This window comes from Sciurus carolinensis, chromosome 4 (assembly GCF_902686445.1).
Source record: "Sciurus carolinensis chromosome 4, mSciCar1.2, whole genome shotgun sequence".
In the NCBI taxonomy this organism is placed as follows: domain Eukaryota; kingdom Metazoa; phylum Chordata; class Mammalia; order Rodentia; family Sciuridae; genus Sciurus; species Sciurus carolinensis.
The window spans coordinates 113,233,992-113,260,393 of NC_062216.1; the positions used below are offsets into that span (position 1 = coordinate 113,233,992).

At 53.9% G+C, this 26,402-nt stretch overlaps 1 protein-coding gene across 7 annotated transcripts; it reads right to left on the bottom strand.

Moving 5' to 3' along the window:
* Window positions 1-348: 348 nt before the first annotated feature.
* Window positions 349-23,527, bottom strand: Rarg (retinoic acid receptor gamma). Of its 7 annotated transcripts, XM_047548766.1 has the most exons (12): window positions 23,377-23,527; window positions 22,652-22,875; window positions 21,893-21,960; window positions 20,595-20,670; window positions 16,921-17,246; window positions 5,999-6,147; window positions 5,670-5,811; window positions 4,856-5,016; window positions 4,478-4,654; window positions 3,472-3,676; window positions 2,851-3,009; window positions 349-1,623 (listed from the first exon to the last, which is right to left on the bottom strand). In XM_047548766.1, exons 5-12 carry the CDS (start codon window positions 17,102-17,104, stop codon window positions 1,424-1,426), a joined length of 1,377 nt encoding a protein of 458 aa, XP_047404722.1. In that variant the 5' UTR covers window positions 17,105-17,246; window positions 20,595-20,670; window positions 21,893-21,960; window positions 22,652-22,875; window positions 23,377-23,527; the 3' UTR covers window positions 349-1,423. The 7 variants fall into 7 exon arrangements, with proteins under 7 accessions (XP_047404722.1, XP_047404721.1, XP_047404724.1 ...); XM_047548765.1 differs by lacking the exon at window positions 20,595-20,670; XM_047548768.1 differs by lacking the exons at window positions 20,595-20,670; window positions 21,893-21,960.
* Window positions 23,528-26,402: the final 2,875 nt, after the last annotated feature.

Below are 26,402 nucleotides of genomic sequence, written 5' to 3' on the forward strand. Positions count from 1 at the left end.
TTCGATCCCCAGCACCACAAAAAAAAAAAAAAAAAAAAGAAACACTGCAACACGAAGTAGGCTATGGTTTTTCTCTTCTGGGGCCAGAGACAACCATGCAAATGAACCAGAAAAGAGCAAATAGGCACTTTTAAATATATAAAGCGAGGCCCGGTGGGATAAGAGCTCAACTGGTGGCCGTGCAAGGCCTGGGCACTCAGGGGGACCCTGCAAGGCCCTACCCCGCTTGGCAGGCCTATCCAGTGTACTTCATCCTATTTCCCTTGCACCTCTACGAAAGTTGCAAAGTCCAACAGCTTAGGAGCTCTCCCTCCCCATCCTGCTACGCCTAGAGGGAGCCACATCCCATGAGTTTCCATCACTTTATTTTGCAAAAATAGAAAACTCAGCAATATGCGATACAGCGGGGTAGAGGGGAGATGTAAACAGAGGGGAAGGGACAGCACTCTGACCCCCCCAGAGAAAAAGGAGAGCCAGTGGGAATCTTATTTGGCAGCTAAATACAAACTGGGGATTGGAGGAAGAAGGGAGGGTTCACAGAGGCCCTGGGCTCCCCCTCCCAAGACCCCTGGAGGAAGGGGTCATACCAGGGTGTAAACAAAAGCTAATAAATAAATAGAGGCTTCCTCTGGGTCAGGGTGGGATCAGCTAAGCAGCATCTCCTCTCCCTGGGCCAAGCTGCTCTGGGGATCAAGGGTGGAAGGCACTAGGAGAGGGATCCCTGGCTCCTCTGTAGTGTAGGAGGGCCCCTGCCCAATGGCTGAGATGGGGGGCAGGAGGAGCCCAAGGCACATGATGGGGCTGGAAAGGGGTTTGTAACGGAGGACATGGGGTAAACACTGCACCCCAGCAATGAGGTGCAGAATGGACCTGCATCTGTCCCTTTCACCCTTGGGTCCTGTCCCAGAAATGCAGGGCCCAGCCTGCCCCCACCCTGACCTGGCACAAGGATGGGGCACCAGAAGGCACCAGCAGGTGCATCACACAACGTTAGGCACCAAGGGAAGGGGCAAGAAGGATGGGCTCAGCCCCTGCCTCTCTTTTGGTCTCTAGTGTTCCTGTTTGCTCCCAGAGCCCAAGCACCTGGCAGAGGAAGGGGCTATGGTATGGCAGGGTCTTCCTCCTGCCCTGGGGAGCTGAGGACACTGACATCTGAGGGGCAGTGCTGAGATTTTAGAGTCCAGACCCAGGCTCACCTCTCCGCCCTCTCTCCTGGTGGGAGCAGGACAGGCCCCTGGGACTGGAGAGGGAGCCAGTTAGAGTAGAAAAGGGATGAACACAGAGGCACCCCTGGAAACTTTGGCAAAACAAGGAGCTCATTGGAAGGGTGGGGAGAGGGCAGAGCAGGTCCTCCCCCAGTCACTGGTGGCGTCTGGGAGATGGTCAGTCTGCTGCATGGAGCCCAACCCCACGGCGGGGGAGGTCAGGGGCCCTGGTCAGGCTGGGGACTTTGGTCTCCTTTTCCCTGGCCCCTGGGAGTCTCATCCTCGCTGGAGGCCTTGGGCTGGGGACCAGGCTGCGAAGAATCGTCCTCAAACATTTCGGGGTTCTCCAGCATCTCTCGGATCAGTGGGGGCATCGGGCCTGGAATCTCCATCTTCAGGGTAATGGCCCTTTCTGCTCCTACAATGGAGAAGCAAAGAGGCTCAGAGGGTTGAAGGACATGGTTCTTGGGACTGCCTCCGTAAGCTTCCTATGGCTCCCCTTTGGGCATGCCCAGCACAGTCTGGGACCACCTACCTGGTATTCTCTGCCCGCCTGCTGCCCATTCATCTCATTCTTTCAGGATGTCTTCTTTCTTTTATTTATTTATTTTTATTTTCTTTCTTTCTTTCTTTCTTTCTTTTTTTTTCTTGACAGTACTGGAGATTGAACCCAGGGGCACTCTACCACAGCTACATCCCCACTTCTTTTTATTTTGGGACAGGGTCTCAGTCAGTTTCTGAGGTGGGCTTGGAATCTGTGATCCTCCTGCCTTAGCCTTTTGTTGCTGAGGTTACAGAGTGTGCCACCACGCCCCACTATAAAACTGTAGTTTTCTTTCTTTCTTTTTTTTTTTTTTTCAGTTGTAGATGGACACAATACCTTTATTTTGTTTATTTATTTTTATGTGGTGCTGAGGATTGAACCCAGTCTCACATGTGCTAGACAAGTGCTCTACCACTGAGCTACAACCCCAGCCCCTGTATTTTTCTTTCCATTATTTCTTTGTTTTTGTACTAGAAGCTATTGAACTGCATTTTTCTTTTCTTTCTTTCTTGCTTTTTTTTTTTTTTTTTTTTTTGGTACTGGGGATTAACGCAGGGGTGCTTTACCACTGAGCTACGTCCCCAGATTTTCTTTATTTTTAATTTTGAGACAGGGTCTTGCTAACTTCCTGAGGCTGGCCTCAAACTTGTGATCCTTCTGCCTTGACATCTAAAGTTAATGGAATTACAGGCATGTGCCATCACACCCAGTACTGAATTTTTAGTTCACATTTTTAAACACATTGCAAACCAAATCGTCTAGTCCTCACAGTTTATATGGTAGGCATAAGTATAACCCAGTTAACAAACATTAAAATGAGGTACAAAAAGTAAAGGAGGTACTAGGGGTATAGTTCAGTGGTAAAGCACTTGCCTAACATGCAGGAGACTCTGGGTTTGATCCCCAGGACTGCCAAAAAAAAGTTAAAAAAAAAAAAAAAATTGCCCAAAGTCTTCTCACTAGGATGTGGCCAAACTAGAACTCCAATGTAGGTCACCTGATTCTCAATCACTCTGTTCCTGTCTCTGCCTGTCTGGCTGTGTAACCTAGAAGACCTGCAGCTCTGGGAACACAGAGAGTGAAGGCTCACTGGTGACTAACCCTTGGTGCTGATGCCCCGGAGGTCGGTGATTTTCATGAGCATCCTTGGGAACATGTAGGGCTGGCTGGGCCTCCGGCGCCGGGCATATAGCCTCAGGGCTTCCAGCAATGGCTCTTGCAGCTTGTCTACTTTTTCAGGTTCCTCCAGGTCCATGCGGTCTGTGAGGACAAGCACAATGGAGTGAGAGGGAAAGAAAGAGAGGATGAAGACACAGTAACAGGTTTCTAATCCCCAATTGGTCCTGCCCTATGAACTTCTAGGTCCCAGACTGTCCCATCGGCCCTCCTCCTGTTGTTCCTGAGCCCTACCAGGGTACCTCCCCTGCCCTAAGCCCTATGTCTTCTCCCGTTCAGCAAGGGGCTTTCTCTGGTAAATCAATACAGTCAGATCCCTATCTCAACACCAGTATTTAGGGTCCCCTCAGCTCCCCTGGCTCTTCTCCCTTTTTATGTCCTATGTTTGAGGTTGCTAGGAAGTTTTACAGGATCTAAGTCTGTGTCTGGAGCCAAGGGCTACAACTTCAAAGGAAGAGACCACCAAGGTCTCCCACCTGGCCAGAGATCAGGTGTGGAATGTGGTGGGAAAGGAGCCCAAGCAGACACCAGGGGGCGCCTCCGCACCTCCACAGATGAGGCAGATTGCACTAAGCAGTCCTGTCTCAGTGTCATCCATCTCCAGCGGCAGGAGCTGCCCAGCAAAGGCAAAGACGAGGTCTGTGAGGGGCCCAAATCCAGCGTTGTGCATCTGGGTCCGGTTCAGGGTCAGCCCGTCAGAAAAGGTCATGGTGTCCTGCTCTGGGGTGTACCTTGTGCAGATCCGTAGCATCTGCAGATGGGCACAGGGGGGAGTTAGTGCTGTGGCAAAGTTGGATGGTGGGGGGGGGACGGGGGCTTCATACAGGATGGGGAAAGAGGGAATAAATGGAAAGTGAGGAAGTTAAATCCCCAAGAAATGCAACCTGAAACAGGCATGGGAAGGAAAGTAGAAAGGAGGAGGACCTGAGGTTAGAGGAAGGGAGGCCCTAAAAAGTCAGGAAGAGGCAGGGCATCCAGAAAGCCATGAACAGGTCCTAGGGGCAGGGCCTAAGACAAAAAAGAGCTTGGATTACCAGGTGTGGTGGCACAGGCCTGTAATCCCAGGGAATTAGGATCCTGAGGCAGGAGGATCACAAGTTAAAGGCCAATCAAGCCAACTTGGCAAGATCATATCTCAAAAATCTACTATTGTCATCTAGTAGTAGACTGCTTGCCTAGCATGTGCAAGGCCCTGAGTCAATCCCCAGTAAGTAAAGGAGAAGAAAAAGTAAGCTTGGGTAGAGAAGATGTGGGGAGTCCCAAATGACTGGGGGGGATAAATAATTTTTTTTTTTTTTTTTTTTGGTACCAGGAATTGAACTCAGGAGCTCTTGACCACTGAGCTACACCCCAGCCCTCACTGAGTTGCTTAGCACCTTGCTTTTGCTGAGGCTGACTTTGAACTCGTGATCCTCTTGCCTCAGTCTCCTGAACCACTGGGATTACAAGCATGTGCCACTGCGTCCGGCAAAGAAATCTTTTTGAAGCAAGGAACTGTTGAAATTCTCATATGAGGGTCAGGCTGAGGCAAGACCCACAGGGCCTAACATACCAGGATGTCCAGGCAGGCAGCCTTGAGCAGAGTGATCTGGTCAGCAATGCTGAGCCCTGTGAAGCCAGGCAACCGCTTGGCAAACTCCACAATCTTAATGATGCACTTGGTGGCCAGTTCACTGAACTTGTCCCACAGCCCCAGATCTAGCTGCACCCGGTGGTCTGCACTGGAGTTCTGCAGAGGAGGAGAAGGAGGTTAGGATGCAAACAAAGGCCACCTAGGAGTTGTCTTCTCTCTGCCAATACCCCAAACTCTTTCCTCTGCATACTGTTGCCCTCTTCGTCCTCAGTCCCAGACCATGGCCTCCTACACAGCCTTTACCCATTCCCGAAAGGCACAGTCCCTGCCCTCACTGGGGCTCCGCTCATTCCTCACCGTGGTATACTTGCCCAGCTGGCAGAGCGAGGGGAAGGTCTCCTGATGGGCTTTGCTGACCTTGGTGATGAGCTCTTCTAACTGGGGGCTCAGCTCATAGCTGTCAGGAGACCCTTCTTCCTTAACCTCTTTCTTCTTCTTGTTCCGGTCATTCCGCACAGCTTGGGGGGGAAGCACAAGAGGAGGGTCAGGACACTCAGAGACTCCTTTTAGATGTCCTCCCTCACCCAAACAATGAACTCAGGCCTTACCATGAATAGCTATTCCCTGGCACCCTAATTAGTGCCTCAGTTGCCCTATCTCCTATGTTAGTTCCTATTCCCAGGCTGGCTCTCCCCAGCCCCACCCAGGGCCTTCAGCCCCTGCTCTCTCTCCAGGCCATTCGGCTCCATCCTGCCCTTCCTGTCACCCTGCAGGAGCTGGGGGGGGGGGGCAGGATATGCAGGCGGCAGGATATCCACTTATAGCCTTGGCAGCACAATGGGGGGGGGATGGAAAGGAGGGGCCACCCCAGATCCATCTCAGGTTCAGTCCTGGGAACAGCAGAGAAGAGTGAACCATCATTGGGAAGCCCACTCCCCTGCATAATGCAGAGGGAATGTGAAGTCCCATACCCATTCACTCATTCAGAGGAAGGGTTAAGAAGAGAGGAGAATGGGAAAGGGTGGGGCCTCTCGGTGAATGGAGCTAATCAAATAGGACTGGTCTGAGAGGAGACAACAGAGGTCAGGGAAGTGGGGGTGGCCAGAGGGAAGACAAGCAACCACAGGGTAGGACAGGACTGCTTCTGCCCAGGCTAGGGATAGGAGCCTACCTTCCTTGGACATGCCCACTTCAAAGCACTTTTGTAGCCTACAGTACTGGCAGCGATTTCTGGTCACCTTGTTGATGATACAGTTTTTGTCACGGTGACAGGTATACACCATGTTCTTCTGGATGCTGCGTCGGAAGAAGCCCTGGAGTTAAGGAGATAGATAAGTGTCAATGAAGCAGGATGCTGGGAATACCCAAGGCCTGCCCTAATCTATTAACCAACTATGTATGTACAAAGCAGCCCCTCTCCCCACACATGCTCACTCACATACAGCACCTGTGTCCCAGGTAACTAGGGATCCCCAATCAGCTCACCCCATATGTACACACCTTGCAGCCTTCACATGAGCTGACCCCATAGTGGTAGCCAGAGGACTTGTCATTGCACACGAAGCAAGGTTTGTAGACCCGAGGAGGTGGCGGGGGTGAGGGCGAGCTGGGTACCATCTCCTCTGAGCTAGTGCTCTGCGTCTCCACCGCTGTGGGGGCAGTGATGTGAGGGTCAGGGGAGGGCCCCCAAACCACAAGCCTCCCCATCAACCTATGCCCATTCCTCCTCTGGCCCACTGCTGACAGCCATCTCCTGCACAGTGTACTACCCCACCCTGCACACACTCCCAGAAAGTCCCAGGCAGCCACTATCACTGTGTCTTGTTGGGGTCCAAGTCCACCCCGCAGTCTGGCCAACTCCTCCACAATAATGCCAGTCCTAGCCCTACATGACGCTGTTCAATTCTCCAAATTCCAGATCAAGGTCATCCTGGAAGTTAACTTTTCAGGGCCTCAGTTAACCCAATTATAATATGGGTAGGGTGGCAGGGTTAGGGCCCTGCAATTCTGAATTCTCATCTCTTTCTGTCACTCTGGAAGATCCTTTTAGGTAGTTGGCCTCCCACCACCCTCCCTGGGGGCATCGATTGATGTGGGGGCAGGTAAGGCAATATAGGCCACCTGCAGCTGGAACCTGGCTGAATGACCTGCTGGGACACTTAGAAATGAAAACAGGACCTCATTTCTCTCAAGTAGTACAGGTAATCCTTGATCTTTTCCCCTCAACCTGCCCTCCAAATAACTATCAAAGTCCTTTTCTCCAGAAGTCACTGAGACAATGGCCCTCATGGGGGCACAAGTGTCAGAAAACAAATCAGGCAACAGACTGATTTCACACCTAAAGGAAATGAAGCAGTGAGAGGGGACAGGATGGGCTCAGTGCCACCTTGCCAGCTAATGGTGGAGCCAAGGCTCTGGGTGCTCTGACTAGACTTAAGTAGCCATGAGTTGCAGAAGCTGAGGCAGGAGACTGAGGTATTTGCTCAAATTCTCAGGTCTAGAAGCTGTTGGGGATATAGCAAATGGGAGAGTCTGGTGACAGTGGGTAAACAGAGCTGATGGGGGAGGGAACCTATCTCTGGACCCTCTCTCAGGCTGTCTTCACTCCAGAACTGCCTCTGAAAATACCCAATTGCAGTTCACAAGGCGGAGGATGTGCTCTGTGCAGGAGGCTGCTGAGTAAATCCTTTGAGTATACGCTGATCTGCAGAGGTTCAGGCATCTGTAAATTTTTCAGTCTATAGGACCTGTTACCTAAACCTGAAGAGTCCAAGTTATTTCAAGACTCTCCCTAAGGAGTGTCCCAGGAACCCACCTCATGAACACCTCCTTCCTCCTAACAATCTATGCCCAAATGGTCAGAAGTTTGCCCCAATGCAGCTGAAAGAGCAGAAGGATTGTCCTAAGCAGGGGCTCCAGGTCACCTCCCCCGCCCCACAGGAGGAAAGCCCTCCCCAGCCCCCCAAACACACACACACACACACACACACACACACTCTCTCTCTCTCTCTCTCTCTCTCTCTCTCTCTCTCTCTCTCTCTCTCTTAGCATAAGAATCCTGCCGGAGTGAGATTCCCCAATGAAAGAGGGGAGGGGGAGAAGGTGTCAAAAGACTATTCAAAATTGGGGGGGGGTGGGGGGTGACTCTAGGAAGGGCTAGTGCTGAGAGTTGTGGGGAGGGATGGAATGCCTTTCAGGACCTCCCCTCGCCCCTCAGGCCCACCCTAGTGTCCCCTAGGGGCAAGTGTCCTGCCCACAAGCCTGTGCGTGGGGTGGTGCTTTCTCCAGCGCTGCCGCCCTCCCTGCCCGCAGAGCGCTGCCTCATTTCCTCTTACGCAAGGGCCTGGGTGCGGTCGGACTGGCATGGGGCAGCGCCAGCCAATTATATACTGGGGGCCCCAGGGAGACCAGCCCGGGGGTGGGGCGGTCAGCTTTTCCCATCTAAGTGGTACTGTCACTCATTCTCTCGACACCCCTCTAGCATATCCCCCCAACCCTAAATTCAGTCCAGTGGCTCTGAGGTCAGTCTGCGAGTGAAGGGCTGGGAAGTTAATGAGGTCTATCCCTCCTCTGCCCAGGGCTGAGACCCCACTAGGGATGCTGGTGCAAGGCTGGGTAGGGACCCCTGCTGGGGAGGCGGGGGTGGGCTCTGGGTTTTTCTCCTTTTAAAGCCCAAATTGCTGAAATTGAGGAAATTCCTGGCCAGGCTAAGCGGAGCTTCAAACAAACTCTTTATAACCGGCTGTAAACGCTCCCAGCTGCGAGGCCCAGAGTTGAGTAGCCTGGACTCCCAATCTAGCACACACCTCCTTGGAGACATACATATGCTCACAGGCCAACACCACACAGGGCACAGAGGCAGACATATTCACAAGGGCTCCTTTAACCCCGACCCAATCCTGGCACAGAGGAACTCACAACCCAGCATTCAGGCACTAACTCCAGTCACACCTCGGAGGAGGATGGCAAGTCACAAGGCTGACACACAACACCCAGCACTTGGCTACACATTTACAAGCAAACAGCTCAACCACCAGACAAACACCTCAGCTTGCCAGCACAGCACCTCGACACCAAACCCTGGGAGCATGCACAAACATACAGTGCTCCCCTCTCTAAACCCTCTGAAAGTTGTATGCAGATAGGCCTAAGGCTGGCTTTGTGAGCCCACCAGGACCCCAGAGGTCAAAATTATTAGTCCAAATTGAAATGTAAAAACACTCTGCCAGCCGAGTCCAAGGGGCTTCCAGGGACCTAAATAAGGATAGGGTCTCTGCCCAGCACCCACCCCTGCAAATCCCTCCTGGAAGATTCTCTCCACCTCAGATACCCCCCTCAACATATCCCAATTCCCCATCCCATTGGACAATGAGAAGCTTAAGAATTCACAAGGTTTTGGTGCAAAGCAATAGTTCCATGCTTTCTCCACCCTTTAAATGGCACTCTTTAATTCTTGCCCCGCCCCACCCAAAGTACGGTCTCCTGTTTGCCACCTCCCTCTTCCAGTTTCCCAGTTGCTAAATCTGAGCAGCTCTGCCCTGGAACCAAAAGACGAAAAAAAAAAAAAAAAAAAAAAAAAAAAAAAAAAAAAATCTGAACTTGTAAACAGCGCAGCCGAGTGCCAAGGAGCGAGGCGCGTTGGCGGGGGCTCGGTGACCCGGCGTGCGCACTCCCCCAGCGCCCGCCGCCCCGCCCCGTCCGCTGCCCGCCCCTTCCTAGCGTGCCCACAAGCCCCGGGTCCCCCAGTCATCCGCACCCGGGCTGTGAGCGCAGTCCCAGCCCCGGGTAAATTTGGGGGGTGCTCCAGGCTCCCCTCCCGGCCCCTCCCCACACCCCACCCCCGCCAGGCACTGCGGCCCAGGCTTCAAAGCCGCCTCTCATCTGGACTTCATTTTTACTGCCTCTCAGTCCCCAGCTTTTTATTACCGCTCTGGAAAGGGGTTCCAGGGCCCCAGGTCTGGCATCTTCCATTTCACAGTGGGGGAAGATGGATATTTGGGGACTCCAGTAGTGCCACTCTCCTGCACTGTCATCTCCAGGTCACCCCCCACCACACACCCAGACTTTGCTTTAAACTTTTCGCTTCCTGCTTAAGTTGTGTGTTGGAGTCACTGAAAAAAAGAGTCATTTCTCTCATACAACCCAATACACGTTTCCAAACATTTGTTTTTAAAAGCGGGGTGTGTGTGTGTATGTACGCGCGCGCATAGAGCCCACCTTCTACTCTCTTATGTGTATAACCCCTTGCACTCCACACGCAGAGCACACAGGATGCACTCTGGGACACAGCACTTTCCAAAGCCGCCCCCGCAGCCACACAGGGGCACACACCCTCCCAGCCGCACGCCACAAACATCCCCACACAGGGGCCATGCAGATCTGCCAACGCAGTCTGAAAGCGACAGTGCAGAGACCCCCTACTCCCCCACCCACACTACCAATTCAAGGCGCTGCGCACGCCAGGGAGTCACACGCTCTGCAAATAATATTTTTCACACTCCCAACTTCGCACATGGACTTTACGAATGCCATCCACCGTCCTAGGTGCCATATCCAACTGGGGCCAGGAACCTGAAGGCACAAACTCCCAACACACTTCGGTCTCTCCCTATCTCCAGGAACTTTGGAGTGCATCAACCACAGGTCCTAGCTAAACACCCACCATATAAACCACACACACTCCAAACACTACTGCATACACGCAAAGGAGACGCCGAAGCCCCCGCATTTAAAGGGACAGTACTTCACATAGAAAGGACCAGAATCTCCGCTTGCACCCCAGTTCCAACCTTTACACACGGAAAGGGTAAGCCTCAGACTTTCTTGCACCCCGCACCCGACCCCCGGGCTCGAGTACCTACATTGCAGACTGGCGGGTTGCGGCCAGGAAAAAGACTCAAGTCCGGCGAAACAGGAGCTGCCGGTGGCTCTGCGCAGCAAGCCGGCCCCGGGCCCGGCCGCCCCATACAGTCGTCGCGGACCCGGGGCAAACGATTCCATGCAGTCGTACATCGCGACCCGGCTTGGAGGGAAGCTGGGTGCTAAAACACCAAGGACCCGCAGCCGATTCCCCCTCCTCCCCCGGCGGCGCCCCGCTCCTGGAGGGGGGGAGGGGGAGGGCTAGCATAGAGCGCTGGGCTGCATGGGGGGTAAGGGAGGGCGGAGAAGAGGGGGATCCCCAGCAAGGGAAAGGGACTGGGCGGGGCGCGAAGCCCGGGCTGCCGCTCCAGCCTGGGTCCCGCTCACTCTGGGCGCCTCGGCAGCTAGCACTGGGGAGACCTTTTGTAAAAGCAAAGCCTGGAGGGGTGGGGGGTGGGGCTTGGAGAGTGAAGGGGGCCGGGCACCAAGATGAGCAGAACTGGGAGTGGAGCGCTCACACACACACACACACACACACACACACACATACACTCGCTGCGCGGCGCGCACCCTTACTCACACATCCATCCACGCATGCATTTATCTTGGCAAAGCACTACGCATTTGCAAAAATGCAATAGTGCACATGCATGTCTGCACGCACATAAATTCATAGGTGCACATATGTTTGTGCAAACCCATGTGACTCGGAAAAAAGCTTGTAAGCATTCTCTCTCCACAGCCCGGAGGCTTTTGCACGCATTTGCCCTTAGGCGCGTGCCCAGGTCGGGATAGGGGGAAGGAGTAGAGGAACCAAGTACACGCGTTTCCTTTCATAGGATTCTCCCCTTTCCTCAATCCTTCCTTTTTCACAGAAGTTAAAACAGGCAAGGGTGTTAAGGATGACTGGGAGAAGAGAACGTGGAGGTTCTCCGCGCGCAGCAGCTCTCCAGAGGACCTGCACTACCTCCACCCCCCTCATTCCCAGGCCTGGCTCCTCCCTCTCCCTCCGCGCGCGCACTTCAGGGCCGAACAGTACATTCCTGCGGCTCCGCGCGCGCTGCCTTCCCCTTCCTTCCCGTTCACCCCACCCCCGGTCCAAGGGCCGGAGCGCGCTCCCGCCGTGAACTCTCCGGGAACCCCCCTCGGGGCGGGTGGCCGGGCGCGCTCACCTCCTCCTGACCCGGCCCCGCCCCGCCCCGCCCAGGCCGTCGCCAGCGCTGCTGCGGAGTCCCCCCCGCCCCCTCCAGCTCAGCGGAGAGTCCGCCCCTCCTAGCCCGAGCTGTCCTCCCTCCGCAGCGTCCTAGGCCGCCTCCCTTCAAGTCCCCGAAGCCCCATCCCGCGACTGACACTCCCTAAGCGCCTCCACTGCCTCTCTCAATGCCCTCTCTTCCAATCTAACTTAACTTTCAGAACACAAAACTACCCCCAAATTGTCCATACAGTGCCAACTGCACCTTAGACTAAACTGCCCCCTAAATGCCAATTCCCCCAAGTTTCTAACGTGCCAGTTGCCCAAAGGGCCAATGCCCCCCACGTCAATAATCGCTGTTGCTCTTTATTTCCACGGTCATTTATACCCCCACCATAGACAAGAACTGCCCCCTCCTTCCTTCAGCGCCACATTGAGTGCCCCTCTGAGAGTTTCAAGGGCCGCCTCACTGTTCCTTTAGTTGCCCCTTCCGGCACTGGGAGCTCACGCCGGACAGAGAAGGGGACGAGGGGGCGGGGGGTTGGCCACGTCAGAAGTTTGCCCTTGCCGGGCCGGGCTGAATCGGGGACCCTGGCCCCGGGACAGCGCCAGCGGCGGCGACTCCCGGAAACCACCCCCTCCCCCGCGCCCCGCCCGCCGGCCGCCCGGCCGCCCGGCCGCCCGGCGGGCCGGCCCAGCCGGCTCTGTCAGCGCAGCTCACACGGGGAGCGCCGGGGGAGCGGGAGCAGCACCCGGCCCGATCCCTTCCCCCGCCTGGCGGCTGTGGCTGGGCAAGGGCGGGGCACGCTTTTCTAAGAATCTGTTGTACCGGGTGGGGGGCGCGCTGGGGTGCTGCAGGAGTGGGGCGCCTTTGGAAGAATAAAGAGCAGGAAGGGGTGCCAGAGTAGGCAGGGAAGGCGGGAGCGGGGGAGGGGCCCGGGTGGCTGCCAGGGACTGAGGGGGGCAGGGCTGGGAAGTAGGGCCTGAATTGTGGATGGGGGGGTTGAGGTGGCACGGCTGACGGGGGGGGGGAGGGGCTTGAATCTGGGATGGAGAGGGAATGCGGGGCTCTTCCAACCCAGGGTGAGCTCCCCCTTCATGCTCCAACCCAGACACCCCATTTGAGTCCACCCCAACAATGAAAAAGAAAAAAGGGGGGATGGTGGGCTTCTGAATCAGAATATTGCCAGTGCAAAAAAAGTGCAAAATGGAGAGTGCCCCCAAAACAAGGGGAAAGAGTCCTGCTTAGTCAACTTCAGGCTGTCAGCTGTCCCCCCCACCCCCCGCCCCCTTTTCCCCTCCGAAATCTGAAAGGTCCCAATTAAGTCAGGCCTGCCTGGTTGGTAATTAGAACCAGAAGTGGCCAGGCCACAAGGAGGGAGGTAGGGAGGAGGGCACAAGAGGAGGGGGAGGAGGGCTCCAAGAAGACATGAGTCCTCTATAGCCCCCCCTTTCTCTTTACCAAATGCACCCCACTCCTCACCACCCCATCTGTGTGTTCTTCCCAGGCACTGCAGGGAGAGGGGGCCTTAGATCCAGGCCATTCAGGGTGTCAGGCCCATCCTTCCCATCAACCCCAACCCCCCATTCTGGATAGACAGTAGAGCCTTGGGTAGAAGGCAAGATGGGGGGATCTAGTGCCCCCTCTTTTCCCCATAGTTCCCCCAGCCCTTATTGCAGCAATTAGACCCATTAGCCTTCTAGCATTTCATGGGAACCAGATGTTCTCCGCCAGCCTGGTGGAAGTATGAGGGGGGGCTGCTGCCTGACTCACCCCTTTCCTATGATCCCCACCACCAGGGCACCCCCGCTCCCAGCTAGATCCCCACAAAGAAATGGCCCCAGAGGCAAAGAAAGTATAGCCCTCGCACGCTAACAAGGCCCTTAACACCCAGACTCTAGCATTGTCTCCCCACCAGCCCTACCACCCTGGCAAGGACAAGTTTGGCCAGGTCTGGGGAAGAACCCAGGACAACTAACTCCATATACATCCCTACCCCCGCCAGCTCTGCCACCTTCTGGATGAGGCTTGAGGATAACTGGCTCTGAATTCCTCATGCTAAATTTTCCTTTTCTTCCAAAACCCTCCCTCAAAAAACTGAAAAAGGGGTATTTCAAAGCGAAGCAGGCCCCGCCCAGAAGGGTAAGTCCTAACTTAGGAGTCCCACCTGAAGGGCAATGGGAGGGGTCTTTGGAGGAGGAGGGGGCAGCAGAAAAAGGAGGGGATAGGGAGGTGTGAATAAGGGACGAGGCCCAAAGCAAGGATGTGAGGATCGCTGGGCAGGATGGGGGCTGGGACCGGGTAGGGGGCCAGGAGAGGGGGGTGCAGCCTAGGCCCCATCCGCGGCGGCTTGCCCGGCTCCCCCCGCCAGAGAGGTTTCCTGTTGCAATCAAAGCCCCGTTTGTGTCGGCCTGAGGCTGGAGCCTGAGCCGGAGGAGGAGAGACCAGTAGGGGAGGGGAAGGAGGCAGTCACTGGGGTTTTTTTCCTGGAGGAGGCCTTGCTGCCGCCTTGCCTCTCGCCACCCTTACCCACCGGCTTGCTCTCCTTGCTCTTTCTCCCAGTGCCTGGCTCTCTCTAAGTCTCAACTTTTCAGCCTATGTAGCTGCCCTTCATGTCCTTGTTTTGGTCTGGGGGGCTCTTCTTCAGTTCCTTTTCAGTAGAACTCCTTTTCTCCCTGTTCCAGTCTGTCCTCAGTTTCCCCACATGTGGTGAAGTCTGGGTTTCCTACTCCAGAGATAGTGACCCCATGGCCAGGGCAGTCGTCACCCAGTTCAAGGGAAAAATAGCCAGGTCCCCAGGACCACAGTTATCTCCTCAAGACAGGAAGGAGAGCAATGCTTCCCTTCCCTCCTTTCCCTCCCAGTACACTCTGTTCCCTGTAGTCTTGATAAAGCAAATACACAACACACAATGTCTACAAACAGAGAGATACACAGGGACATGGACAGGGGTTTCATGCACATGCATGTATGATGCGCACGCGCACACACACCCCTCTGTTTTCCATGCACACAGGCCCATGCTTGCCTCCACCTCAGCAGCACATACTCCCCTCACCTTTCCCCTCCTCCACTGTGCAGTTCTAAGATTTGTCGCACCCACTGAGGCCAGAGGAGAGCCCCAAGAAGGGAAACAAGACTCAACAAGGATGTCCCCAAGGGGCAGGGAGACTCTACAATAAGATCTGAAAGTCAGCCCTAGGGAAAAGTTCCAGGCTCCTTCCTTATTCTGTGTAAGAGGGTGTCCACAGAGTAAGAGAAAGAGTGATGAGAGAGGCAGACTCAAGGTGAGGATGGCTTTGGCATCAGATTTAGGACTCTAATCCTTGTCCATTAAGATGGCCCCAGCCAAAAGGGACTGCGTGTCAGAGAAATGAGAGATGGCACTCTCATCCTTTGGTTATTCTCCCATGGGAGGTCTCTGAGACGCCAGATCCCATCCTCTCCCTTGCACTACCACTAGAATCTGTGTGTTTCACCCCCACACAAGCTGTCTGGACCCAAGCCTTCCTTTCCTTCCTACCCCACCTGCCACTTCCCTGCCCAGACCTGTCCCTCCATGCAGGCCGCACCCTCCCCAGCTACCTGCCCTGGTTCTAGCTCCTCCCTCAGATTTCTCCTTTCAGCCCAACTCCTTCAGAGAAGTCTTTGGGGCTGATGCCTAGCCTGGCCCCTTCCCCTACCTTGACTTCACTTTGAACCCTGACCTTGACCTCCATGTGTCCAGGAAACAGAGACATAAGAAGAACTTCACTGAGCACTGGCCCCTGACTCTCAGCATTCTTCCCACTCTCATTCTCTTTCTCCTTTCCCCCTTTACCTCAGCTCCTTTAGTTGCCTCTCCCAGAATCTGGAAAAGTCAAGTCCCAGGAGATTGAGTTGTATGGTTTTCTACAACAAGTACATTCACAGGGAGAGAGGGTGGTTTCTTTCCACTTCCCCCAACCCCTAGAACAGATTCATGGGGTGAAAATAAGGTAGGGGAAAGCCCAGTTGAAGTTTCCAAAAAAGAGGCTTTGTGCTCTCTCATTCACCTGCATGCTACTCAATAAGCCCTACTGGACTACAGACATGCCACTGGCAGACCTCACCAAACACCAGACACACCGCCAGCGGCCCTATTAAATACCTCCTCTCTCCTCACACTGACTCTTTGTTGCACACACTGGAATTCTGTACATGAACAGAGTCTTAAGGAGATGCTGCACACACACAACTACATATGGTTGGGGATACACACACCTTCTCCAGATGCACATACTCCAGAGGAACTGACAGTTCAGTCTAGTGCATACACAGCTCTCTCAGTGCCCCCTCCTGAAGGCAGGCCTTTTTTCTTCCACCTCAGTCTCTGAGCTTGTTGAGCCTGTACAGCTGTAAAGGCTGTGTCTCTTCTCACCCAGCTCCCTTTCTCTTTCTCTCTCCTCCAGTCACCTTCCCCTCTCTCCATCTGAGGTCTTCTCTTCACTCATTTACCCACTGACACTTTATCCCTCAGAGCCCTGTAGCCCAGCCTCCAGCTCATGGGCACCCCCACCTATAATGGTCTGGCCAGGAGGAACAATGACCAAGTGGGTTAAGAGGGGTCCCCAAGGAAGCAAGGGAGGCCCAAGCCTTGCCTGCTGTCAGCACTCAAAGGCTTAACCCAAAGAAGGCAAGCCTGGGGGACAAGTAGGGATCTGCACAGCACGCAGGCACTATGCCAGACCTGGAGGGAAGGGAGGAGTCCAGAACCTTGTGGCTAGAGGAGAGGATGCTTCTGGAACACCCCCTCCACCTCTCTGGATAGCTTTAATGGCTGTTTCCAACCTCCCCAAAACCTAGCAGAAGAGTCTCCTGACACCACACATCTTTGGGCACCTGGTACTAGGTTTCTTTCCTGGCTTTGCAGCCTCAGAAAAATCTTACCTCTTGATCACAGAGCCAGCTGACTGGCCTCCCAGATCCCTTGACTTCCCAGTCTGCACCCCCCACCCCCCACCTTCCAACTGCATGCAGGCAACAGTCTCAGACTAGGCTAGACTGCACCCATGGCTGTCCACACACAGGTGCTCCCTCTGCTAGAGGACAGACAGGGGGCACATTTAGACCTCCTGATTTTAGGCCTGAGACTTCCCCATCCCGTTTGAGCAGGAGAACTCTCATTGTAAACATTCCTTTTAGTCCACATACACCCCTCCTCGCCACCACTACTGCTCTTCACTGCTTTCCACTACTCCATTAGACCACACCTCCACCTTCTCACCAGTCTCCCTTTCCCTCTTTAGGTCCCACCCACCTTCCTAACTGGGATGCCAATGTCCTACATCTTCCACCCGCCAAATGCCCTCTTTCCATTTTCCCTCATCCCCCCAAATCCCTGAGACTCACACAGTGAGGCCATCTCCTTGGGGAGGTCAGGCTGGCCCAGGCCCCGGAAGGTAGGGCTCAGCATCTCGAATGGTGGAGACCCCCTGAGTGCCCCTGGGAAGGCAAAGGGGAAGCCTGCCCCTGGGTAGCCAGAACCAGGCCCCAGGGCACCAGCCACAAAGAGTCGCTCCTTATTGGTAGCCATGGCAGTTGCGATGTGGGAGTCCCCCAGGGTCTGCAGTGGGCGGGGGTGGTCTTCAGCCACAGCCCCCGCCCATGCCCACTGCCCTGGCCTGGGAGGCTCCGTGCCCACCCTGCCTGGCCTGCCCACTGGGTCTCCAAGGATCCTAGGGAGAAAGAGAGATGAGAGAGTGATCACTCTGAGTTCCCAAGCCCCATGGCCCTCCCTCAGTGCAGTGTCTATACTGCCCTGACCCGAGGCACTTTCTATGTGGTAGAGAGGGAAGGGAGGGAATTGTACAGGCTCTGAGAAACTCTCCAGATTAGTTCCAGGGAGGGGTAAACAGGTTGTAAGGTGAATGACAGTCTGAGGACTTCTGGTGGAGAGGGCTTCTTGACTGAGTAGTGATCAAGAAGCACACAACTGGGCTAGACATCAGACTTAACCCTCACACCACACTAATCCCATGAAGTAGGAATTATGATTCCCATTCTGCAGATGAGGAAACAGGTTAAGTGAGTGGCTTAAGGTCACATGGCTATAAATGGTGGTGTGGAAATTTAAACTCTCAGGCTAGAGGTTATAACTCAGAGGCCTCCTAGCATCTTGCCTACTTGCCTAGCATCTGTGAGACCTTAGGTTCCATCCCCAGCACCACAAAACAAACAAACAACACACACACACACACACACACACACACACACACACAAACATATCTCTGTTGTAACTTTGGGGCCCTACACTTCACCTCTCTGAAGAAGAGTATGGTGATCCTCCTGCCTTAGCTTCCCGAATTGCTGGAATTACAGGCTATTGCCACCTTGCTGAAATAGCATTTTTAAAAATGGCTGGGCTTAGCTGGGCACAGTGGTGCATGCCTATAATCCCAGGGACTCTGGCAGCCTGAGGCAGGAAGATTGCAAGTTCACGGTTAGCTTCAGCAATTGAGAGAGACCCTGTCTCAAAATTAAAAAATAAAAAAAGGGCTGGGGTTATGGTTTAGTGGTTAAGTACCCCTCGGTTCAATAAAACACAGACTCTGTTTCTTAATTATTATTATTTTTATTTTTTGGTACCGGGAATGGAACCCAAGGATCTTCTAGCACTGAGCTACGTCCCCAGACCTTTTATTTTGGGGTTTTTTTTTGGGGGGGGTGAGAACGAAATTTTTTAAAAAATATTTTTAGTTGTAGATGGACACACTAACCTTTATTTTATTTATTTATTTTTATGTGGTGCTGAGGATCAAACCCAGTGCCTCACATGTGCCAGTCAAGCACTCTACCACTGAGCCACAACCCCAGTCCTAGTTTTTATTTTGAGGCAGGGTCTCTCTAAATTGTTGAGTCTGGCCTTGAACTTGTAATTCTGTCTCAGTCTCCAGAGTCATTGGGATTACAGGTGTGTGCCACTGTGCCTGGCTAGGAGCCCAGATTCTGGAGCTAGATCACTGAACTGATATCCCCACTATCTGCTAGCTGTGGGGTTTTGGATGGGTTAATCTCTCTGTGCCTCAAATTCCTCCTATGCCATTTAGGAATAACAACAGAGACCTCATAAGTTTTTTGGGAGGATTCAACAATTTAACATGTGTAGAGTGCTTAGGATAATGCAAGGCACATTCTAAATACTATGTAGATATCTCATTTCTCATTGTGCCTTCTCTTCCTCTATGCTTTTTTTAAATTATCATTTCCTTCTCTATCTTCCTCAATATTCCTTCTTCCTTTCCCCTCCTAAATCTTTCTGTCTCCAATCAGTCCTCAATCCTTAAGCTCTCTCTTGTACCTCTCCTTCAAATCAGGGATGTTAATGGACACCTAGTATGTGACAACTATGATGCCAGAAAACTCTTTGTCCTCAGTTTACTTGACTTCTCCATCTCCTTTTCATTGTTTTTTGTTTGTTTGTTTGTTTGTTTGTTTTGGTACCACCTGAACACTGGGACACTCAACCACTGAGCCACATCTGTAGCCCTTTTTTGTATTTTATTTAGAGACAGGGTCTCACTGAGCTGCTTAGCACCTCACTTTTGCTGAGGCTGGCTTTGAGATGCTTCTGCCTCAGCCTCCAGAGTCACTGGGATTACAGGCATGAGCCAACACGCTGGGCTCCATCTCCTTTTCATTCTCATCTTTGGGCTGCCTACTTCTGAAAGCTCTCCCTGTATCCTCTCCCTTGAACATAGCTTTTCCCCCTGAATTTTTTTGTTTTTATTTGTTTTGCAGTATTGGGGATTGAATCCAGGGCTCTGCTAATGCTAAGCAAGTTGTTTGCCACTAAGTTACGTCCCCAACACACTTTTTTTTTTCTTCCAGTACTGGGGATTGAACTCAGGGGCACTTAACCACTAAGCCACATCCCCAGCCCCTTTTTGTATTTTATTTAGAGACAAGGTCTCACTGAGTTGCTTAAGGCCTTGATAAATTGCTGAGGCTGGCTTTGAACTCATGATCCTTCTGCTTCGACCTCCCAAGCCACTGGGATTATAGGCACTTGCCAGTGCGCTGTGCTCATTCCAAACTTTTATTTTGAGATGGGGTCTCAAACTTGTAATCTTCCTGTCTGCTCAGCCTTCCCAGTAGCTGGGATTACAGGTGTTTTAGCCACTTTGGCCCGGGTCCAGAAGATTTTTAACCTGAACCCAGGGAAGAGGAAGAAAAGCAGGGAGAGGGAAGAAATGGGAATCCCAGGATTGGCAGGTGGTTCCTCTCCTGATGCTCTGAAAAGAGAAAGGCTGGCTTTCCCAGGAATCCCAGAACCACCTACCTCTCAAGGGAGTTGATGGGCTGAGGAGGGAGAGTCACCCCGGCCTAGGTAATTCCACCAGCCAGAACCATAACAGAATAACACGAAGAAGGGCAGAGAAAGACCAAGAGAAAGTGAAACACACTGAGCCCACAGGGTGGGCAGGCACAGAGGTAGGCAAGAGGCATTTCTGATTCTATTTCCATCAGTATTTGCTTCTAGTACAAATATCGCTCAGTCTTTGTACCTCTGCTCTTTTTCTTTCTTTCCTTCTCTACCTTGGCCTTCAAGACCCTGAAAGTAAATTGTCATGAGGTTACAAGAACTCACCCTCCAACACCACTATCCTTCACTCAGCATGAAGCGGCCCCTGCACCTCACCAAGCACTACCCATATCCCTAGGACCCTCCAACTCTTTAGCCAGTGTTTTACCAGGCCCTAAAAATCTGAGCCCTGAGCTCCTAGGCTCTCTGTCCTTTTCCTTCCCCAGTTCCATGAGGTCCTCATCCCTGGTTAAACCCAGGTAGAGCCAGGAGTCCTGGGCCCCCGAGGCCCCTGGGCCATAGCTCAACAGGCTGGGCCGCATTCCAAGTGGATTAACCCCTCCAATGCCAAGGGTAAGAAGCTAGTAGAGCACCCCCTGACACACACACACACACACACACACTCTGCCATCTGTCCCAGACTCTGCTTATAGACTAGGAATGGAGTTATCCGCTCCAACTTCCATTATCTTTTTGTCTCACCTACATATTGGAAACAGACCTTAAAAGCAGGGCAGAGGACTTCAGCAGGGGGTCCCAGAGATGCTCAGACTCCAGGTTCTCACCAAGGAAGGAGGCTATAAATGAGCAAAGGACAAACCTACTCTCGCTGGACTTCCTCCTATACTGCCTCAGAGAAGGGCCTTGGGAATCCACTGAAGAGAAGAAGGTGACAGAGATTCCTCCCCTCTGTGAGCCTCAGTCTATCTACCTAGGCTGGGAAGGGAAGGGAGTATCTTTAATTAGGGTAGAGGAAGATGGCAAGGAATTAAAGATAGTACAAAGTAAAAGGAAATCCTAAACAAGGTCCTAGATGCTTGGTTCTTTGGGGGACCTGTGGAAAGGAGACAGCACTTCTCTTCTCCAGATGCCACCTCAGATGGAGGGAGGGGCAACTGACTAGGGGAAAGGGGCTCTTACAATGCTGCTTCTCTTAGACCTGAGGTGGAGTTGAGGGGAGGGCATGGATGAAGGGGGCTGCCGGATGGAAGGGGGCGTCTCCTTGTTGCCCTGCCGCTCCAGAGCCTAGAACAAAGCTGCTCTTGTAGGCTGCTCTCCACCCGCCACCCCCCTCCCCTCTGTATAAACACGACCACCTTTTTCCATGACCCCATCTGCAGGCTGGGCAAAGAACCCAGGCATCCTTTGCTTTAGCTGGGGCCTTCTGTCTACTCACCAGGAGGCAGCAGTGGGCCTAGTTTCCCTGGCCCTATGCCACTCTTGGGGGAGTCTAGACCCTTGAGTCTCCACCTCTCATCCCCAGGTGCCCTCCCTCCACCCCACTGGCCCCAGGGAGGGGCAGTGCCCAGGAGGTAGGCAGGCAATGCAAGTGGAATGTGTGTGGGCATCGGAGGGCACGGGCAGGGTGGGGCAGAGGGGGGAACTGGAGGTGCCAGTTAGGTGGCTTTCTGAGCCAGGGGTGGGGGTGTGCCGGGTTTGGGGGGAGTGCCCTGTACTGCCTACCAGGCTCTAAGCCACAGTGTGTGTGTGTCTATGTGTGTCTGTCTATTTGGGATAACCAAGCTCCAGGCACCCTGCACACACTTCCAACCCCACCTCTCCCCTGTCTTCTATCTACTTCCCTCAAGGATATGAGACACTGGCTGTGGTCCTCAACCCCAACTTAGCATTTGAGGTGTGACCTTAAGGGCTGCAACCTCAGATTTGAGGACCGGATCCCAGCTGCCCAGGACATGAGCCCTGAAAGGGGACAATTATCTCAGCTTCTTGACATATAGACCCCTTCTCAGGCTTCCCTGCCCACTCCCAACCACCATCATCAACCATGTATATTCTTACCCTCTTGGCCACCTGCAGAGATTCCCTCCTACATATTGGGTCAGGTTGAGGGGACTGGGCTGTAAGTGCTGAAGACAGAGAGGCAGCGTCAATGGGACTCCAAGACTAGGACTCCTGGCTCCCTGTTCCAATCTTCCTGCTCTTCTTTTGTTCCATTTGGGCTCCTCTAACTGCAGAGGATCTCCCACCTTGTGACAGGGAATCCTGAACTGGCAGTTCAAGGAAATTTCACAGGCCCCTCTCCTCCCTCCAACTTCTAGACCCAGACAGCCAAGACCACTTGCTAAGCCACCTTTCTTCGCCCTTCTGGTGTCCAAGCTGTGCCATTCTACTGGGGAAGGAGGAACTCACCAGCTTGAACCATCAAATCCACGCTTCGGAGCCCCCAGGGCCTGTGTCTCTTCCCACCAGAGGGAATCCCAATCTCCTCTCACATTCCAAGCACAGGAGAAGGACAGATGTCCCTCTGCCTGCAGACTCTTCCCAAATGCTCTCCCCACACTATTCAATACCCAATTCAAGGGCAGACAACCCACCCCATCCCCAGCCTCTCTAAAATCTTCCCATTCCCTTCTCACATCACAGCTGACCCCAGTCGGGGCAGGAAGGCCCCTCAAGTCCTACGGACAGCTTGGCCAGTCCCGGAAAGGAAAGGACCGGCGTTGCTGTGCAGCGCGGCCGCCCCCAGCCCACCTCAGCGGAGGACCCAGGAGTCCGCGGGCGGGCGAGCGGGCGAGCCGGCTTCCCCGCCTGACTCACCTGAAGGGGGAGGGCGGGGGAAGGGAGGCCGCGGAGCCCCGAGGTCCCGGCGTCGGGCGGTCTCCGGGATGGAGCGTCGCGGTGTCAGGGGCTCGCGGTAATGGGGGGCGCCAGGGGGGGGCACGGCTCTAGGCTGGGACTGTCCCGGGGCCTCTCGGAGCCCGCCCGCCCACGTGACCGCCCCAAAATATCCGACACATTTTCTCCCAAACCGCACACTGACTCTGCAGGCGGGGACACGGAAAATATTTTCTTTCTTTTTCTCCCTCCCTGCCCCCCCACCTCCCTCCCTGCCCAGCTCCCTCCTCCCCCTCCCGCCTTCGCTCCTCCCTCCCCTGCCGCCTGCCCCTGCCCGGCTCCCTCCTCGGTGCCCTGAGGCTGGGGGGCGGGGGTTGGGTGAGGGGGCTGGGCGGGGCGGCCCAGGACGCCTGGGTCTGTGCCCCTCCCATTTGCTGGGCTTCCCTGGCTCCATCCCCACGGAGGCCGGGCAAGGCTGGCAGAGAAGGTCAGTGTCCTCAACCCCGTGATGCCAGCCCTTTCTCTCTGGCGCTTTTCCCCTTTCTGCCATTTGGGGGGACTAGATGAGTTGTCTAATCAGGCTGTGTTCTGGAAGGCCAGTGTCTGGTACCTCCCAGGATAAGCAATGGGGACTGTGTCCACGTCCTCCCAAGTGTGGAGTGAGTGATGGGGCAGCAGTATGCTAAAGCTGATGCTGATGTCCTTACCCTTTGCTTATCCTCCACCTGCAGGTCTTCTCCTAGCCTCCGAAGTCCTTTGCCCCAGGAAAGAACTGGTTTAACTAGTGAGGGTCGCAGGGGTACTGAGACCTGGGTTCACAGACCTCCTTCCTCTTACCCTCCCTGAAGGAGCTCCAGAAGTGTGGGCACTTAGGTCCCTTGCTGCCAACATTGTCCCCACCTTTAGGCTTGGATTTGGAGAGGAGAAAGGCTGGGAGGAGGGCAGGATGAACTGTAGCTCCGAGTGGGAGGAGCCCGGGGTTGGGTGTGAGAGAGAAAGCCCAGGCTGAGGGTGTGTGTCTGCCTCAGCCCTCTGGGCCTGCCCGGCTGCTTGGTAGATGCGCCACGAATGTTGTTGACTCTGGGTCTCTGGAAGCTCAGAATCAGTGTCTGTGTCTGATGGGACACATGTGAGACATTAACTGACCAACACAGACAGACTCTTCACCTAAAGTGGGAATCCAGCAGTTTCACTCTATTCTGCTGAGCACAAAGACAGAGAAAAGAAGGGATCTGAAGTCCAAGGTCTGTGCACAGACCCTAAATGCTCCCACAGGGACTGAGGTTGGGAGGGAGGAAGAGGAGAAAGGAAACATTATAGGGGCTGGGCTAGGCTCTAGCCCAAAGGACCTTCCCCAGCAACACTCCCAGGGTGGCCAGCACCTGGAGCATGGACTCCTGGGTTACGTCACATTTTCCATACTGGAATTACTCTGCTCTGTCCTCACTGCTACCCTGGGGACCAGGTATCCTCCCTCCTGGGAAAGGCCACTTTTGGTAGCCAGAGTTAGGTGAAGGAGAGAGGAAAAGAAGAAGCATGCTGTGTCTATCTCAGGAGACCAGAGATGTCAGTGGGGGTGAAGACAAGCCCTCCCTTTCACTCCAGAGCTGAGGAAAGCTGGGAATAGGTACTCCAGGGTCCCGTCCCCAGGTGGCCTGCCTGCTGTTGACTTTGCTGGTTACCCTGGGAGCAGCTCTTAGCAATGTGGGAGCGGCGGCTGTCAGGGAGTTAGACCCTGGCGTCCAGGCTGGGGTGGGATGGCGCCCTGCCTGTATGGCAGGGATCCTGCCAGGAGGCTGTAAAGTTAACCCCTCCTGCCTAGTCCTGGTGGTGGCTGGGGCAGGGAGGGCGGGCCCAGTTGTGGTTTGGGAATGTGGCCCTAATCCCCCCACCCCCACATCCCCACCCCTGCCCAGCACATCTGAACTTGGTTTACAGTGAATGAGTCTCCTGTCCTCATGAACCAGGCAAGGGCACCACTCCCTCCATGGACAGGCATTCTGACACAGATCCAGGCACCAGCCCCATGACACTGTCCCTGCTGGGTGTCACCTCTCTCCACTCTTCTTTTCCTCTTCTTTAGAGGGAGTAAGAGACTGGTCCTAGATACTAAGAACTAGAACTGAGACTATGTGGCTGGGGTAAAAGATGGGGACAGAGAATCTAAAACAGGGCAAAAAAAAAAAAAAAAAACACTTGGTGTAGATTCCAAGGGGAGGGTGAGCTGGAGAATTCCATTTGTCTCTTGCTTCCCCTTTGTCTTAGTTTGTCCGTTCGTCTGCCTCTGTCTTTGTCTCTGATGGGCGTTTGTCCATCCATCCGTCTTGGTAGCTGTAGCTCCTCCCTTCTGGCGTCCTCCTTGTCCCCAGCCAACGACAGCAGCCAGGGGGCGATGCCCAGGAAGACCCGCCCTATACCGGCCCCATCCCTCAGGATTGCAATGCCTCTGCCCTGACAGCCCTGCTCTCCCTCCCCAGGACCCCACCACTTGGGTCCATTCGTACTGGCAGTTTGACAGTCAAACAGCCACAAATTGGGAAGCAGGGAAGAAGGGTTCAAATTTTTTCCCTTCCAATTTTTTCACCCCTGTCTTGCAGTAGAGCCAGCTCTCTGTCCAGGGATTCGGGGAGGAGGTTTGGGAAGAGGGCTTCTCACTCTGGAAACTGGTGAAGGGGTCTCCCCGCATTTCTCTTTCCCCAGGGTTATGCCTACTTCTAGGCTTTGCTCTGTTGGTGGCTGCTCCACTCTGTCACTCTGGTAACTTGGAGAAATGATATCTTGGGCATCCTAGGACCAGGCTTCCTTTGCTTCCCTCATCACAGAATAAAGAGCAAAAGGAGAGACTGTAGGAGAGGGACAGGACGCAGTGTCTGTCCCACTGCCCTGCCTCTGCCCTATTGCCCCACCCCTGGTTTTCACCCTTGCCCCTTTCCCATCAGGACGCTGACTAGGTCATTTTCCCATGCCCAATCTGGTCCTACAAGATGTCCCATGCCATGCTTAGAGGTGGCTGGCAGATGTCTGGGGGGTGGGGGGAGCTATGTTACAACCTCCAAGGACATCATTAAGGCACAGAAGTGCTACAGGGGCTTGGAGACTAAGGCACTCAGGGAGAGTGTGATGAAAACATGTTTTGTACAGCACGTGGCCTCTCCATGTCCCTACTCCCTCCCCTCCTCTCCCAGTCTCCCAGTCTGTGCCAAGACCAGTGCCAGCCCTGCCCCCAGTGCTTGCTCAATTTCACTCCTCGTACTGAGCCTATCCTGCTGCTTGCCAGCTTATTGACTCCTACTGAGCAAGTTTGTGTGTGGAAGGTCCTTACCAGCCCCGGGGTTTCCCAGATCCCCATAAAGAATAAGGCCTTAGTTTTAAAACATGTGCTTTTAGGACTACCCTATACAATTATAGGAATTTTTTCCCTGAACATGCACCATTCATTAATTTGGCAAATTTGTATTAAACATCCTCTATGTGCCAAGCACCCTTGCTAGGCTCTGGGAATATCTAGTCCTTGCAGACTCAGTCTGATGGAGGAGTAAGATGTTAATCAAACAGTCCATAGGATAATAGGTATGGAGAGGCATGAGGTACTAGGAAAATTAAGCAAAGGAGCATCTGTCCCCGGCCCTCTGGACAGCCTTCTGATAAACAGTGAGAGGAGAGTGGAGAGAAAGCTATGACAAGAGTATGTGCCAAGGCCCTGGAATTGAGGTCCTGGCTGTCAATCAGCCTA

What these genes read in the sequence shown, in the direction of transcription:
- Rarg (XM_047548768.1), bottom strand. Translation starts at nt 17,104, where the DNA reads ATGGCTACCAATAAGGAGCGACTCTTTGTGGCTGGTGCCCTGGGGCCT. An exon ending in CAAGGAGATGGCCTCACTGT is followed by an intron (nt 6,148 to 16,920) that starts GTGAGTCTCAGG and finishes CTGCCCCCACAG; the next exon opens with CGGTGGAGACGCAGAGCACT. An exon ending in CTGCCTGCCTGGACATCCTG is followed by an intron (nt 3,677 to 4,477) that starts GTATGTTAGGCC and finishes GCCCATCTGCAG; the next exon opens with ATGCTACGGATCTGCACAAG.